Here is a 15,752-nt window from a genome sequence, read left to right on the forward strand (position 1 = left end):
CATAACATTTGGAGACCAATTTCAATACAGTTTTTTTTTTTTTTTTTTTCTTCCCCCATACTGGACATAAATCAATATATTAGTTGTTTTCGGATCAAGTTAGCTATAATATTTTATAAGTAACTTGAACTCTGCAACTGTTTAACATCTGAAAACAACTAAAAAGGTCTAATTAAGTAAATTATCGGTTCAATTTAGGGTTTAATTGAGTAAGTAATAACTCAGTTGGAATGAAAACCAGCAGACGCAGTGGGTCCCCAGGACCAGGATTGGGAAACCCTGCCCTAAAACATAAGAAACAAATTCTTTATTCAATGAGTAGCTGACACAAATGATACAAATAAAATTTTAAAAAATTATCTTTGATGCCGTTGATCGTTCAACTATGCAAGTATTTAAATGTAAGAACATTTGCAACTTTTCAAATACTGTGCTTTTCAACAAAACAAAACATACAACAATCTAAACTATGTTGAAATTCATACTGTGTTACATCGACTAAACAGCTTGTATATGCAAAATGATTTACGCCTACTTCCCTTTTAAGCTCTTTAGTAATTATTTAAGTGAAGTTTGCTTACTTGGGGGAGGATGAAAAAGGTAACACATAGTATAAAAAGAATGCAAATCAGAGCAAATTGGAGATTATTGGTTTATATGAGGGGAGTAGAGTTTTAGAGTTTGTTCAGAGAGTGAGTGGCGCCCTTTGGAGATGGGCTCCGTACACATTATCAATGACATATTTACAGCAGCTCAAAGACACCTTATGCAATTGCATTCTGTCATCCACTTGTAAATGGATTAAGCATTCTTATCTGAAAAGATAACCTACAGCCAAGGTAATCAAGTCTGTATTGTGATCAAAGGAAGGATATACAAGCAGGTATGCATTTCTCACAGTCCCCAGACATCAAGCCAACACAGACCATGTGGACAAAATTACTGGAAAGGATAAAGCCAAGAAGTCAACATCAAAGCAGGATGCATTCAAAATTCTAAAAGGTATTGACAATGTCGACCCAAGGGACTTTTTCAACCTGAAAAAAAGAAACAAGGACCAGGGGTCACAAATGGAGATTCGACAAAAGGGCATTCAGAACAGAAAATAGGAGGCACTTTTTTACAGAGAATTTTGAGGGTCTGGAACCAACTCCCCAGTAATGCTGTTGAAGCAGACACCCTGGGATCCTTCAAGAAGCTGCTTGATGAGATTCTGGGATCAATAAGCTACTAACAACCAAACGAGCAAGATGGGTCAAATGGCCTCCTCTCGTTTGTAAACTTTTATATATTCTTATGCGGAGACCACCTGCACTGAAGAAGGGGGACAGTTGGACTTGCAAACGTAACCAAAGCCAAATTACACAAAGTGGCGAAAGCTAACAACAAATATTGAATAAACAATTATTAGCAAATAGTTTAAGCAATTTAGATACATATCTTTGGGTCACTCCATGGAATTTATTTGAAAATGATTTGATAACGATATTCATTATGTTAAGGAAGACCAGGCTTTCTTTTGTATTGACTTTGTCAAAAATGTTTGCCTGACTTGCCTTAGTTTCTTTTGATATTACTGATCTCTTATACAATCCTGCAAGCATTTAGTAAACACTTTATTGTAAATGGTACACTGTGATGGACAGATAAATATTGCAAAATGACCCTTTTGAGTGGTACTTCATTAAATACTGTAAATGTACTGTAAGTGTACCTGCACAAAATGACACTGAATCCCTCATATTAGTCTGCCTTTTGCAGAGTTTATATAATTGGTTCTACATGTTTGCTCACTAAGCCGTGCAAGCAAGGTGGCAGGGCCTCTGTGGTCTGGGCCTGCCTATCCCTGTATAAATACAGTATCATCAAATAAAAAGCAGCAATAATTAGAGGCTGGGCTGTTCCTCCAGCTGTGAGAAAAAAATACTCTTTCTCTAGGCACTGTCATCACTCAGTGTAATGAACAGTTAGCCGTGCTGGCGAGGGGAGAGTTGCAGGTTAGCGGTAAGCTGCTGAGAGCCCCATCTGTGATGTCAATGTCAATCAATGCTAATTGTCACCCATTCACGACTGTGGGTCTCTCTGGGATAACCCCACGGCCAACTAAAAAGCTTGTAAAGAGCTCATGCCAGCCAAGCGTCAAGGGTCCCCAGAGGTTTCCTTTACCCTAGCTTGAGACTGGAGTTATAATATTTCCCTGGATCCACACAAACTCCATCCGACAACGCGTTGCTGCTCTGGGCCTTAACAAAACCACTTAGCACTTTTCAGTAGAAGTGTAGGCTTTGATGCAGGTAAAAACATGAGCCGAAAAGAATCACACAGGCAAAGTGTGCCTATGCAAAAACATACAGATCTTAGGCTTTAAATAAAATAATTGTAGGATTGGGCCTGGAGCTGTGTAGACACACAATACTCTATGTAATCTTTAAACATCCATAAATACAAATAGATTAAATAAGAGTAAAGTGAATAAGAAGTACAGTAGCAGGGTGAGAGAGCTTCAGTAGGACTACACACCATTGCCTCCCCTGTCTGGTTAGTGCCTGGTGTCTGAATGCCACATGTCATCTCTTATCTTGCTCTCTCTCCAATGTTTAGCTTATTAAAGATGCTTTGCAAGGACACTGATTGGCTCGGAAATGGGCTTTGTGCTGCCCCCACCCCCTATTGTGCAGAATACAGAGAGCTCTGCACACTGGTTTCAGGATATTGTCAATTCTCCTTTCTTCTGTCTCTTGACCGGATTCCTCAACTTCACTGTCCACACCCAAGGAGAAAGCATTTCTATCTGCTCTTCATATTTTCTGCAGGATGGGCCAAATGAGTACCATTGGGCTTCCTGTTGCTTCTATAGTGATTAGTAGGACTGAGGCACAAGAAATTTGGGAGGCTTTCCCCCTACTTATAATAGTAAGCCTCTAAGCTGAAACACAGTCACCTAAGGGGGGTGTCTTCCTAAAGAGAATACGTAGAGGTATAGACAAAATCCTTAACTGACAATCATAATCCAAAAAATTGGCACTTTCCCAATACCCCAAATCTGAAATGTCCTATACCAGACCAACTAATCAATTATAAAACTATGCCTGTAAGTCAGAAAAACTAATCACATGACTCAAGGGATCAGCGAATAGACTAAACTCTGCTCTCCAACCAGCAATATGAGCCTTACTGCGCAGTCAGCGTTTCTATTACTTCATCAGAATTAATAAATTCCACAAAAAACAAAACCACTATTGTTTAAAGCCTGCAATGATAAATACACCCCAGTAATAAAAAGCCGCAGTCAAAGCAATCAAAAAGTCATTTAGATAGCCTATCAAACTCCACTGCCAAAACTGACTTCCTCTGCAGGTTAATGGCTTGGCGGAAGGGTAGGTTTCTGTTTTTAAAACCAAGATCAAAGTCTTTGTTTGAATTCTTTTTAAATTAATAACCTCTTTATTGCCATACAGAGCTGACAGTAGTCTTTGTCTTGTTTTATTGTAGGCAATTTAATAAAGGACAACTTTTTAGTTGAGTGCCTGATTGTAACTGAAGTCTGTAAATAGCAGACTTAAAACAATTGACTGGCAGTAGTGTCAGTGTTCAATCCTGATTTAGCTATTAGAATTTCAAAGACTAAGGGTAAATCAGCTGTCGAGAATGGTGGTACAATCTTGTTCAGCTTTCACCAAAAGATTGTAATCTGTAGGCTTGAGTCTTTGAGAATAACCCAAACATCCATAGAAAATTGATTTGCTTGGTAACTACAGTAATAAACTCAAAAACACAAAGACAGCTGTCTCTCCATAACTTGGCAGCTTAGTGCAGAAGCATCTGGCAAGCACTGTCTGAGTGATCTCTGATCTCAGGAAGCTTTGCTCTGGGAATAAGAAGGAAACTGCTTTCAATGCAACATGAAGGTGAGAGCACTGCCTAAGTGTTTCCATATGGCAGGCTACTGACTCGGAGGGAGTGAGAGAGAGCGAGAGAGAGAGAGGGAGAAAGACTCTGCAGAGCCGATATAGAGCCGCTACAGAGCAATTGGACACACTAGGCACTGTCTTTTGATAAAGATCTCCAACATCGCCAACGCCTGTCACAGCACGCCCAGAGGCTTTGCACTCTAGCAACTACCAAACAACACACAGCAGGCACTTGTAATAATTCTGGCTCTTCTTTCCCCTCATTCCAGTGCAACTCCTTTGCACGGAAGATCAACAGAACTGCATGTCAAGTTTCTTATACTACTGCCAGTGACTGTCTCCTTGATGTGGTAGGATTTGCCTGGACGCTAGTCTGAGTACCTACAGTATAGAGCTTGTATTCATGTACCTCATTTGCTCACCCTGTCTGGAGATTGATGGGGGTAGGCAGATAACACCATTTGTTTATACTACTGTGATTGTCCATTTCTATTCAGCAGAACCGCAGCAAGCTGTGCACTGAGTTTCTGCTGAATTTACTGTATACTGCTGGGGAGGCCAATCGCTCTATTCTAGCAGAACAACTGTACTACTGAACAACTTACTGGTCTGCAGAAGCTTTAAGGGAGGAGAAATGGGACAGAGGAGCATGTCTGCTGTGTGGAAACATTACAATGTGTTGGTTCTTGATCATAGGCTCTCAGAGACCTTAGAGGCTAGTGCCTGCCGGGCTGAGAAGCACTCTGTTCCACGAGGGTTCATCCCACACTCCTCCAAGACTGCATTACAACTATTACGGCCGTCAACACTCAGTTTGGCATCTGTCATCAGTTTCACAAATATGTTAACATGAGAAGTCCCAAGATTGTCAAGAGATTGTCAACCACAACACAGGGACAACATTGACATTTTATCAACCCTGATGCATTGCTTAAACTAGGTAACCAAACTAAAGCTATTAGCATACCCAAAATTTAGTCGGTTTAAAGCTCCTCTTCCCTTTCTTTATCATTGTCACAGTCTCTAACTCTGGGTAGGTATAGTGAGGAGCACTTAAGACATATATTCTTTTGCAAGGTACATTCGGGTAATTTGATACAAAATCCAGAAAAGATATTCTGATGTATCTGTTTATGACACAGTCACTGCAGCTGCTAAGTTAGACTGGAGAATCATGTTCCAGTGCAGGTTATCTTAAACAACAAGATAACCATGGCCTTATAAATCACTTGCCATATTATGATTAGTTTAACAACATTGAATCCAAAATGGAATCCCATTGCCTCCGGTCTCCACCACCCACTTGCCCTGTTTCTTACCATGAGGATTTATTTTTTAACAGACTGGCAAAAATAACAAGATTCCTCCCCTATCAACAAGTCCCAAACTAAATACGGATGTCTGCGCTCGCTGCTCTAGGAGCTCCGATTTCAGAGGCAGATGACAACGTGGCCTCCCTCATAGTCTTGATTGTACTGGACAAACCTGAAGCCATGCTATCATACATGCATTTCAGTATCCTGATTGATCTTGAGAAGCTGTGCATTGCCCTGGTGAACAGACCTTTATAGTTCTCAAAAAAACATTCACCTCTTGTTTCACCCAATTGTACAGCAACTATTTTCAGTTAACTATTTAGTTCTGGCAATTTGTCAGTAGATAGGGTAGGTAAGTCATGTCCCAATATTAGTTTGCACTTTTTTGGCAAAAGATTAATGACCATGCTTGTATTTTTTAAAGATTTAATTATTTTAGATCTACAGTGGCTCATTAACGACAGTGAAAAAAATCATGAGATAAACTATTTGAGGATCTCGACATTTCAAACCGCTATGTTGAGATCACAAGAAAACGTGATCTCAGGATCCAGACATAACACGTATTGTTTTTCTATGTTTTCAATGAAGTTAAAATAAAAAGCAGAAAGACATCAGGAGTGAATATGCAATGAGACTATGCTGGTGTCATATGATATTATTGAATGTAAGTCACACTTTCTTGTTTCGCTACAACAAGAGATCAATTACATAAACTCCTGATAATCAAGACCCGAGCAAAATCTAAATGCTTCTCTGTTTGGTAGGTTTTGAGATTCTAGAATCAGTTTCATGCGCGTCTGTGCCAGCGACATATGCCTATATGTACATAAGTGATATACACCTTGTGTATCCAATTGTACTCTATACCCATGCGTGGGTGTGTGTCTTGGAGAGCTCGTTTCTCACTGCAGTGTTGAAAACGCCAGTGTCACGTGGTCGTTAAGTAAATATGAACATGATAAATGTCCAAGCCAGGGCTCTGCTGGAAGCATTCAGGTTACAGTAACAGCTCGGAACCCCAGGATGTGACCCAAAGTCATCCCCTCGCTATACAACCCTAAATCTCTCTGCCCACTTCTGGTAGGCAGCATTCTGGATACATAAACGTGTCATAATCTAAACACTAAAATCAATCCAATCACCCCCACATTCACAGTCTTGAATATCTGTTCTCTTGGGGAGATTTCTCACAAAAGTGTACAGGCTTTTAAAAAAAAAAGCAACTTCTTGCATTTTAATTGACAGTTGTATGTTTTCCTTTACCCTTGTGTTCCTGTGCTAGAATCTACAGTGTTTTACTGCTGCAGAGGTAGAACTGGAGCATTCTGAGTCCTCAAAAAGATCATCATTTTCATCCTCATAGTATCATATCATGGATTGAATGGAAATGCAACAAATCATATTTAATTATTACTTTTTGAAAATAAAGATTTACTTATTTATTTTTTTACTTGGGTTGGAGCGAAACAGCTTAGCTCAGGAAAGTTCCTGAAGTGTTCCTTTAGGGTAAAAACCCATATTCCCTTTAAGAAACTCATTGAGCTCTCCCTTGAAGGGGAGTAGACTAGTAAAGTAGATCCAGAGTGTCCACTGAATGCAAAGTAAAGGTCTCCCCCTCCCTGTTGTGGAAACTGTTAAGAGCTACAGTGTATTGTAGTGCCTAAACTCCTGGCCAGTGCAGCACAGTTGAATATCTGAACAAATCTTCAATTTGTGATGAAGAGGGCTTTCTCTGCAGGGGAGTGGGGGGCTCTTTAATAGAGGGATCCTTGTGAGGAGAGTTCAGACTGACAGGGCTTCTGTCTCCAGGGACCCTCCATGTGGGGGATCCCATCGGAAACACACACAAACTGCACTTCAAACTGAGTTAAAGACGCATATTAAGAGGCACATTTTGAAAGCTTTCTGCCCCCGGGCCAAATCCGCACCACTTTTATTGAAAAGGGGAGGGGGACTGTTATATTACAATAAACTACTCAGGTTAATTCATAGAGGTTTGTGTACTAAATTTTCATTGTGTTCCAAGAATTGTCCCATGAATGAGCTGGAGCTTATAACCTCCAGAGATGGATAGCGACAAGACCTCCGGATAAGGAGTTTTAGTGAAGATTTTTATACCAAGAATGAGTTAATTCCCACACATTTAAAAAATGTACTTAAATATATATTATTCATGAGATTTACTATACAGTCTGTCTTTCTTTGTTGAGGGGATAGATAAGGGGACTGCCACTCCCTTAGCAATAGACTGGGGCAAACTCACAAAAACATGTGATCAGTTTGACTGCTGTTTTATTGCACTGTAAATGCAGATTATATATATTCAGAGCTGTCTTTCTGTGTTTTTTTGTATATGGCCATATGGTGGTTATAAAATAGCCATATCGGATAGCCAGTGTTTCCCAGGGGCACACAATCTGCAAGGGATTCAAGCTGGAAGGGGTTAATGGAGACCAGCAGAGCTAAGCCCCTTTATGAAATTGCTAATTGACATAATCTTTAAACTTCGTCTTGTCAGCCCACTTTCAGAGGCACAGCCAGGTTAATCAATGGGGCTCGGAGGCCAGCAGTCCCCTTCAGACTTTCTAAAGCTTTTTATTTGGTGCCCAAGGAAGCCTTAACAAATAAAGCACTTCTGTGTTATTGTTCCAGAGGAATGGCAGCCTGTCATGGCTAGCTCTTTTTCATCCCCTCAATTTCCCTTAGTCTGCTTTCCCATGTATAAAGGACGGGGGTGGAGGGGGGGCAGGCCGCACACACAATGCTTCTTTAGGGGATTATACAGATTCTTATCTACATGCTGAAATTGGGGTCATTAAGGCTGTAGTATTCAGCTTCTGGCTCTCTCATTTTAATTCTAGTGAATTTAATACTTGTGAAGAGGTGAAGGACTGACAGCCCTGGAGACTTGAATGCTGTCAGTCAAGCAGTCGAGTCAATGTCTGTCTACCTGCTTGTCTGTCCTTATGACTGGGGCAGCATAAGGGTGGTTTAGGCTAGAGCTCAGTGTCTGCTGGTCGGCTCAAAGTCGTATTTAGTGCACATTACAGGTGAGGGAGTGATAGGGCTGCACCTCGCAAACAGGCTACTTTCAAGCTTAATGATAGTCTATTGAGATTCAAGCTCAAGTTAAAAAAAAAAACAAAAAACAGGCTAGATCATTCAGTTCACTGATTCCAGTGCCTCTGATTCACTGTTTACAAGTTACAAAATACACTTGTCATCTTAAACCCAAACTGTTTCTTCTTCCTTACGTTGCTGTGGTAAACAGAAGTGAATTCAAGTTTTTTTTTTAAGGCTACTTAAAGACAAATATATTGATTAGCCACAAAGTCACATTTAATTTACACTCTGTAAGGAATAATAGAAAATACTTTCTAAAGATAAAAATAATTTTAGACAGCTTGCTTCTCTATAAGTTAATTGGAAATTCTCAAATGGAGGTGAAAGTGTAAAAGCACCACATGCAAGAGATAAAGTAAATCCCGGAGAACAATACCTTTCTGCACACATTATCAATTCATTTCGGCAGAAAGATCTTTATAAACAACACAGATGTAATCCATTCAATCTGAGATAAAGTTGTTTAGTTTTCTTTATTTAAATAGAAAGCAAAGTTGAAAATTGTGCCTATAATAAATTAGGAAGCCTAATTCTTTCTGATGTTTTAGAGAAATACATGTCACACGGGTCTCCTATCCAAGAAAACAAAAATAAATGCACGTCAATGTGGCTGAAAGGATAGAGACTATACACACTTTTATTGGTTTTTTTTTGTGTTTTTACTTTTTTCATTTTTAAATATTTTATTGTTTTTGGTTGACTTTTCAATTAATTCATTTATTCATGTATTTTATTCGATTTTTGTAACAAGTTTAAATGCTTCTCAAACTTCCTGGATGCAGGAAAAAAAAAAAAAAAATGAATCGAACTGTATAGTTCATAGAGGTTAAGGTTTTAATGTGAGATGCCAGCGTGGTACGAGGCTTTTTACGAACTGTGCCAAAAGCTCGAACACTTTGTGCAAGCTCCAAAGGGTTTGTTCGAATCTGTTTAAATTCCAGACGAACGAGTTCATTGCAGCTCTAGCGCTGGAGACTGGAGCTATCTTTTTATCTGTTTGTCTCTCAGTCCGTAGGGCATAGTATGTTTTCATAACTGACAAATCTATGTGTTGTGATGGAACCACAAAAGATTGCGCTGCTCTGTAGTTTAATTTAAAGTCTTAAACAAACAAATAATAATTTTAATTTTAAATCTTCAATAAACTGAAAGAAATTTGGTGCTCGTTTCTTTTTGTCTGAACATCCCACTGAATGCTAACAAACACATTTTTGGTTGAAATGAAAAGTCAATGAAAACTACTTATTAACTCCAGTCTTGAGCTTGATAATTTTATTAGTATTCCCAAAACAGGTCTGTCACAGGTCACAGGGTAATAGTTATTGGACTATAAGCTGGCAAAAGTTAAAGCTAAACATTTTTTTAATATTCAGATTTACTCACATAGAATTAGATGTCGACATTTAAAACACTGCAAGTTTAATTGTACCTCTGCTTCCCGGTCACTTTCAGGCCTAAAGGACCTCACCCTATATTTTGAGGTGCAGGTGCAGTTCTAAGAACTGCAGCACAGGAAGTACAGCACTTGGATCAATTTTAAGAGACTTTGAAATCAGTATGAATTAAAAAAATATATATATAAAGATCAGAGTAGAAAGCAGTGAGTAATCCGGTATCACCATGGACTGCCATCTCTACAGTCATAGAGGGGTCAGTGAGCAAGGAATTTATGGGGACTGGGGTCAGGTCTAACCACAAAAATGACTCAGCAATGCAATTCCGATCCCATGTTCTCATGGGGCTCTGCTGCCAAGAAAGAGATAGGAAAATCATGAAGAAAGAGCAGAGTCAGAAGCAGACAGTGCCAAAGCTGGGAGGGAGAGACTGACCGGAGGAATGGGAAGCAGGGGTTGCTGTCACTGCTTCTCAGCTCAATCATGTTTCTGCAGATGAAAAGCTGCAGTATCAAAAATTCTATTTTTACATCACAACATTGCAAATGTTATTTTCAAAACAGAATAAAAAAAGGACCAATTTTTGGCCAGATACATCCCTTTTACCATTATAGCATTGCTTTAGAAGTTACAGTACTGTCCCTCAAACCCAAACACTGAGGAACAAATTCACCAGAACCCCAATACTACGGCCAGAAGATGTTCAGTGGTTAGAGTTCTGGAGTGCAGTGGGGAAGACAGTACAGTTGACTACCTCAGTAGTTAGAATGCTGGGCTGCAGTGTGAAAGATAACACAAACAATCATAAGATAAAAAGTTTGAGTCCTGGGTTACATTCTGTAAGGTAGGGGATGTGTAAATAGCTCAGTGGTTAGATAAAGAGCTGGACTGCAGTTTAGAAGTCAGCAAGAGGTTAACTAAGTATTTGTTGTGCTGGAGAGTAGTGGATTTGAGTAGCTTAGTGGTTAGAGTTCTGTGTGCTGTCTTTTTTGTATTCCACTTGATACACTTTTGGAAAGAGATAAACTGCAGTAAATTATCCTTTTAAAAAAAAGCCTTTCAAGTAAATGAATTTATGTTTTATAGATTTTAATAATCCAAACCGTAAAATCACAGCAGATGTTCGGCTAGGGAACAGTAAAGGAATTTTAAAAAAAGGAGTTTCATTTTAACAAGTGAAGTAGAAAATTGTAACGATTCTGCAGTTTTTAGCTAACCCAGTGATCGGACGAGCTGTCCACTGTCTCGGAAATGTAAACAATGCAGCGTGTACATATGGGAACATTTAAATACCATCCTGGACCCAAACTAGCAGAGGTCTGGAACGTGTCTTGGCCTCTGCAAAAACGAAGATCTGCACTTTAACAAACTTTTTTTTTCTTCATCAGTCCCAGGGATTCCCATTCTTTGTATTGCAGTGAAAGTGAATTAAATCAAGACTGCAGAGTGCAATTAATCTGCAGTTTAACTGCCCTGTAAAAACAGTATTAACTGCACTGAAACTGGAATTTTACATTATCACTGCTGTTACTGTTGTTACTCAAAGTAAGTAGAGTTTGACAATGTTTCAGCATCTTCAGTTGAGTAAAACACAATGCCATCCTTTTGTACTCTATTTACATTGTGAAGCCCCACTAACCCAATCATAATGCCCATAAGAACATTGCCATTGCACCAAAATCAATGGATTTGAGAATCAGTAGAAATGACAACACATACAGCAAACAAGGAAACATGTCCTGCTAATTGCACAGAAAAGTCCTGCAGTTACTCTACCACCCCCTGCTGACACAGGAGCACGCTGCAATAATAGACCAGAGAGGCTGTGTTGGGCATGTTGCAGCTGCTCCAATCCCACCTCGCCTCCATTTTCTCCCAGCAGGTGTCCACTATAAAGGAAATGGGATGAATGAGGGGAAAGTCGACCAGAAGTAGCACTGATTGAAGAATACCAAAAGGTACTCTACTGTAGACCTTTACTGAGTTAGAAAAAAAGGCATCCACACACACAGGAGAGGTTTGTGTTGTTTGGGAAGTTATGAGGTGGGCTACGTTAGGGTGGGGGTTGATAATTTAACAACAGTAGGCTCTCTGGTGCTAAACATTCAAAACAGTTGAACACCAATTTTCTAAACGATTTGCACCCCTGTGCGGTGCTACTGAAGTAATACTGAAAAAGGGATAGAAGCAGAGGACTCAATTGGAAACGTGTTCCCGTATCACTGCTGAGTCCAATTTAGTGGCATTGTTGTGGGATTGTAATTATGTGGGGTGGTTTACAGTATCTACAGTAACTGGGAAATATCGACAATATTGTGACGAAGCTGACTTTTGTTAACTCTTGATGTCTGACAATGGCATTGATTCTCTGTTCTGTTACTGAACCCATACTGCTGAATTGTTTAGTGTTCCAGTCAAATGCAACCTGATTATCAGCCCTCGATTATCACTGACATTTCTTTTTGATGGTAATTTGATTATTTTCAGGGAACAATGAAGGCTCTAAACCAGTCCATTTCTTGGTTGGCTGCAATGTTTTTACTGGCAGGGACTATTCCTATTCTGAAACAGAATGAGCTCTGTGCTCAATGTCCATTATTAAGACAAGCAATGTCTAGCTTACGGACATTTAGGCAAATGTCAGAATTAACATTCTCATGATTTAATACACTATTGTTGCAAGGGAATTATGGACTTATCTTTCCCAATAAGAGAAAAGAGGAAGTTCTCCGTGCTCATCGTAGTTCATCAATGGTGAGAATGGCAAGGCAATGATGAACAGACTGAGCTTCATCAAAGCTTGTCAGGAGAAAGCTACTTGAAAGAGAATAAAAGAGGAGATGAGGTGATTTTTCAACATAACAACCATCACAATGTGTATGGCCCCTTAGTCAAGCAAAATTATTGTCTGGAATAAAGTTTCTACTGGGGTTTCACCGATTGACTCTTCTCAGTTTGTAAACTCCTGGATTGTTTTTTGCATACCAGCAGTATTAAATGATCATGGTTCTGTTAGAATGAGGAACTAACACCAGCAGGCTTCATTAATATCCCCTGGTGATACAGCCTGCAGGGGAACTAAAATAGAAAAAGAATGCTCTTTGGGAAGTCTGTCAGAACTCTAAATTAGTGTCAACATTAAGGAATGTGTGCCCAGGCAAGAGTTTAAAGTTCAGAGGGCAGAAAGTCTAGTCCTAAGTCTTTATTCAGATGTTGTCTGCCTGTTGTCCAGGAAATGCACATGGGCTACAATGTTAGTGGGTCACAAGGTCCAGGGATTAAAGCCAGCTTCACATTGCAGGACAGTGTCAGTGATGCCCAGTTAAACTCTTGAAGCAGAGCTCTGTCTCTAGTAACTAACTCTGGTTCCCCATTTTCACTGCAGGGCACAAAAAGTACTTCAACAGGATCCTTAAACCTGCCAAGAATAACAGGAAGTTAAACTAGTTACACAATAAATGTGTGAGTAATGCACACTGTATATCTTTTTGGTAACTAGAAGGCTCTGATTCCCAGTACTGTCAGTCCCTCTCCCTACACAGGTCTGGTCGGTACAGTAGCTCCCAATCCTTACTGCCTTGCCCTTGTGCAGGATACCATTGGACATAGCTTACAGACCCAGAGGATCTGGATGCGATAGCTGCTTGGCTCTGTTGTGTTTTGGTTTCCTGCTCCCCAGTCGCTTCTCTACAGATTATCTAGGGTTTTCCTGAGAAAACGGTGGCATTGTGGAAGAAATCAAAATCCAGACAGCCTGCATTAAAACCAGACACTCACCTCGCTGACCCTATTTGAGTTTGGCCAGAGTTCTAATAGGTGGATTCTGGAACATCAGAAAAACAACTCGGTTGCAAACTTCACACACTTCCACCGTCTTAACCCAAGCCCTAGAAGATGAATTTCACAGCCCTTCTAATGGCCGTTTCCTGACAATAAACGCATGGAAGCTCTGTTTCAGAGTTATTATCCACTGCTTGTTTTGACAGGTGATTTCCCCAACTATACATCTTCACATGTAAATTCCAGGATTTGTCAGTCAGTTTCCACTTCAGTTACCATTCTTAATACTATTTGTTTTAATTACTGTATTGTAATCCTTTAATTTGTGTGCCATTCACGGTACAGTCATTTTTGCAATGTCCATTTGATCATTACATTTAAATGCACAATGTGCTATACACTACACAACATATTCTTCATCAGTAAAATTAAGCTAAAGAATTGAGGTAAAAAAAAACTTACTTAATTTGACTATTTGTTAATTTTGTATTTACTCAATATTGGAGGTTAAACCTGTTGACATCCATATTAGACAGGGGTTAAAGTCCACCAAGCAAATGCCCCACTCGTGGTAGATATAACTTACAAGTTTCAAGTCCATACAACCGATATTGCCAGAGACAAAGTGGCAACCAATATATCAAGCATAAAATCCGACATACTGCTCTGGGAGTCATTTGATGTCACAGCTCACGAAATGGTGGGAAGTTAATCAGTGTAAATTAAGCTGCAGTGAACCCTGCTGGCAACAATGCGTCAACTGACTACCCTCCCTCCCTTGGAGAACATTTCAAGCCTGATTCAATCATTGATTCCACACACAGACCACTCCTTGTCTGCATTTATTGAGAAGGGTGAGCGTTAACAGAATAAAACACAAAACAAAATTAATTAAATACAGAAAAATGTACCCTTAAGACAGAAATAAACATAAATAAAGCATAAGACATATTCCTCGTAGCCTTTTACATATTCAGCCAGTGATTTACATTCAGTGACTGACTTTCTTAAAATGAATAATTTACCACCAAGGATATTTGTTGTACTGTATATCACCTCAGAATCATCTTTTATTTGTTGAACCAAGTGTAAATGTAAGTTGACAACTGTTGCTCTGCTTACAATTAATGTCAGAGGATGTGGAAAAAGTAACAATAAAAGTGGTTCACAACTGCAAGGATGAACTCACTGACAAAGCTACACTGATCTCCGTATATACTGTACACTTTATATTTACATGCTTATTATTTAAACCTTTCTTTCTTTCTTTTTTTTTGACCAGGACCAGACCACCAACAGTGCTTTCTTTCTATTGCAGGCTCTCTACTACAAATGTGTTAATACTTGAAATTGCTTTTTAAAAAAAGTATGAAAATGCTGACAAAGAATATACATGTTGACACCTGACACCATGTTTGGCATCCCTTGAGCACTGGAAATGAGATTAAAAATATCCTAGACCAGCTATCCTGTGCGAGCCTCTCCTGAAAATGGGTTCATGACTCAAGTCAGTCACTTCTGTCCTGGGAGAAGTTGAGTGAGAAGGAATGGACATGATTAAAAGGGTAGGGGTAGAGGTGGGAGAGATAGAAGTGTCATGGATTATATTCCTTCTTGCTCAGCACCTGGTTACAGGGGCTGCATACAAACACCGTTTCCCTCTGGGCCTCAGGAGCTAAAGCAAGAAAACATTTTTTAAATGATTTGCCAAGACAATAGGGTCGTGGTGTAAGCATGACTTTGCTCTCCACAGGTGTGTCCTGTGTACCGTATACACCCCGAATGTTTTATACATGGAGTGGAACTGGTATTAACTAACAGGATTACTAGATCCCTAGGAGCAAGGTACAGGAAAACTGGAGTTCAGTACCTGTTCACTCCCTAACTTACTTGAACACATGTACATTCCAACACATTTTCTTTACAGTTCTAAAGAAGGACTTGCTACAGAAACCCACAGTGTTGTACAGTGTCCCAGAAGTCAGGCCTCATGGGCATACTTGTTAATATTGGGTTTGTCTATGTGAAACAAGGAACTAATTAAATCTAAACCCCACAAACTCAACACAAATGAACACATACTTACCGGTGGCCCCCATGCTGGACTTGAGGACTTTGTACGAACAGCACCTTGAGCAGAAGCTGTTTCCACAGTTACTGCAGCTGCGCTGGAGAGCCACAAAAACAATCATAATCTTTATGTATACTTTGTTTTACAAGATAAA

At 39.6% G+C, this 15,752-nt stretch overlaps 1 protein-coding gene across 5 annotated transcripts in view; it reads right to left on the reverse strand.

The window, feature by feature from the left end:
- LOC121325803 (protrudin-like) overlaps nt 1-15,752 on the reverse strand; it is a 47,034-nt gene that overhangs the window by 8,385 nt on the left and 22,897 nt on the right. For 3 of the 5 annotated variants that reach the window (XM_041268859.1, XM_041268858.1, XM_041268855.1), the window contains 2 exons: nt 15,614-15,695; nt 14,357-15,202 (listed from right to left, as the gene is read on the reverse strand). In XM_041268859.1, coding sequence (XP_041124793.1) covers nt 15,123-15,202; nt 15,614-15,695 — 162 coding nt within the window. In that variant the 3' untranslated portion in view covers nt 14,357-15,122. Of the gene's footprint in view, nt 1-14,356; nt 15,203-15,613; nt 15,696-15,752 lie in introns of those variants that run through there. The other 2 variants (XM_041268857.1, XM_041268856.1) reach the window with 1 other exon arrangement.

This window comes from Polyodon spathula, chromosome 13, assembly GCF_017654505.1.
Source record: "Polyodon spathula isolate WHYD16114869_AA chromosome 13, ASM1765450v1, whole genome shotgun sequence".
NCBI lineage: Eukaryota > Metazoa > Chordata > Actinopteri > Acipenseriformes > Polyodontidae > Polyodon > Polyodon spathula.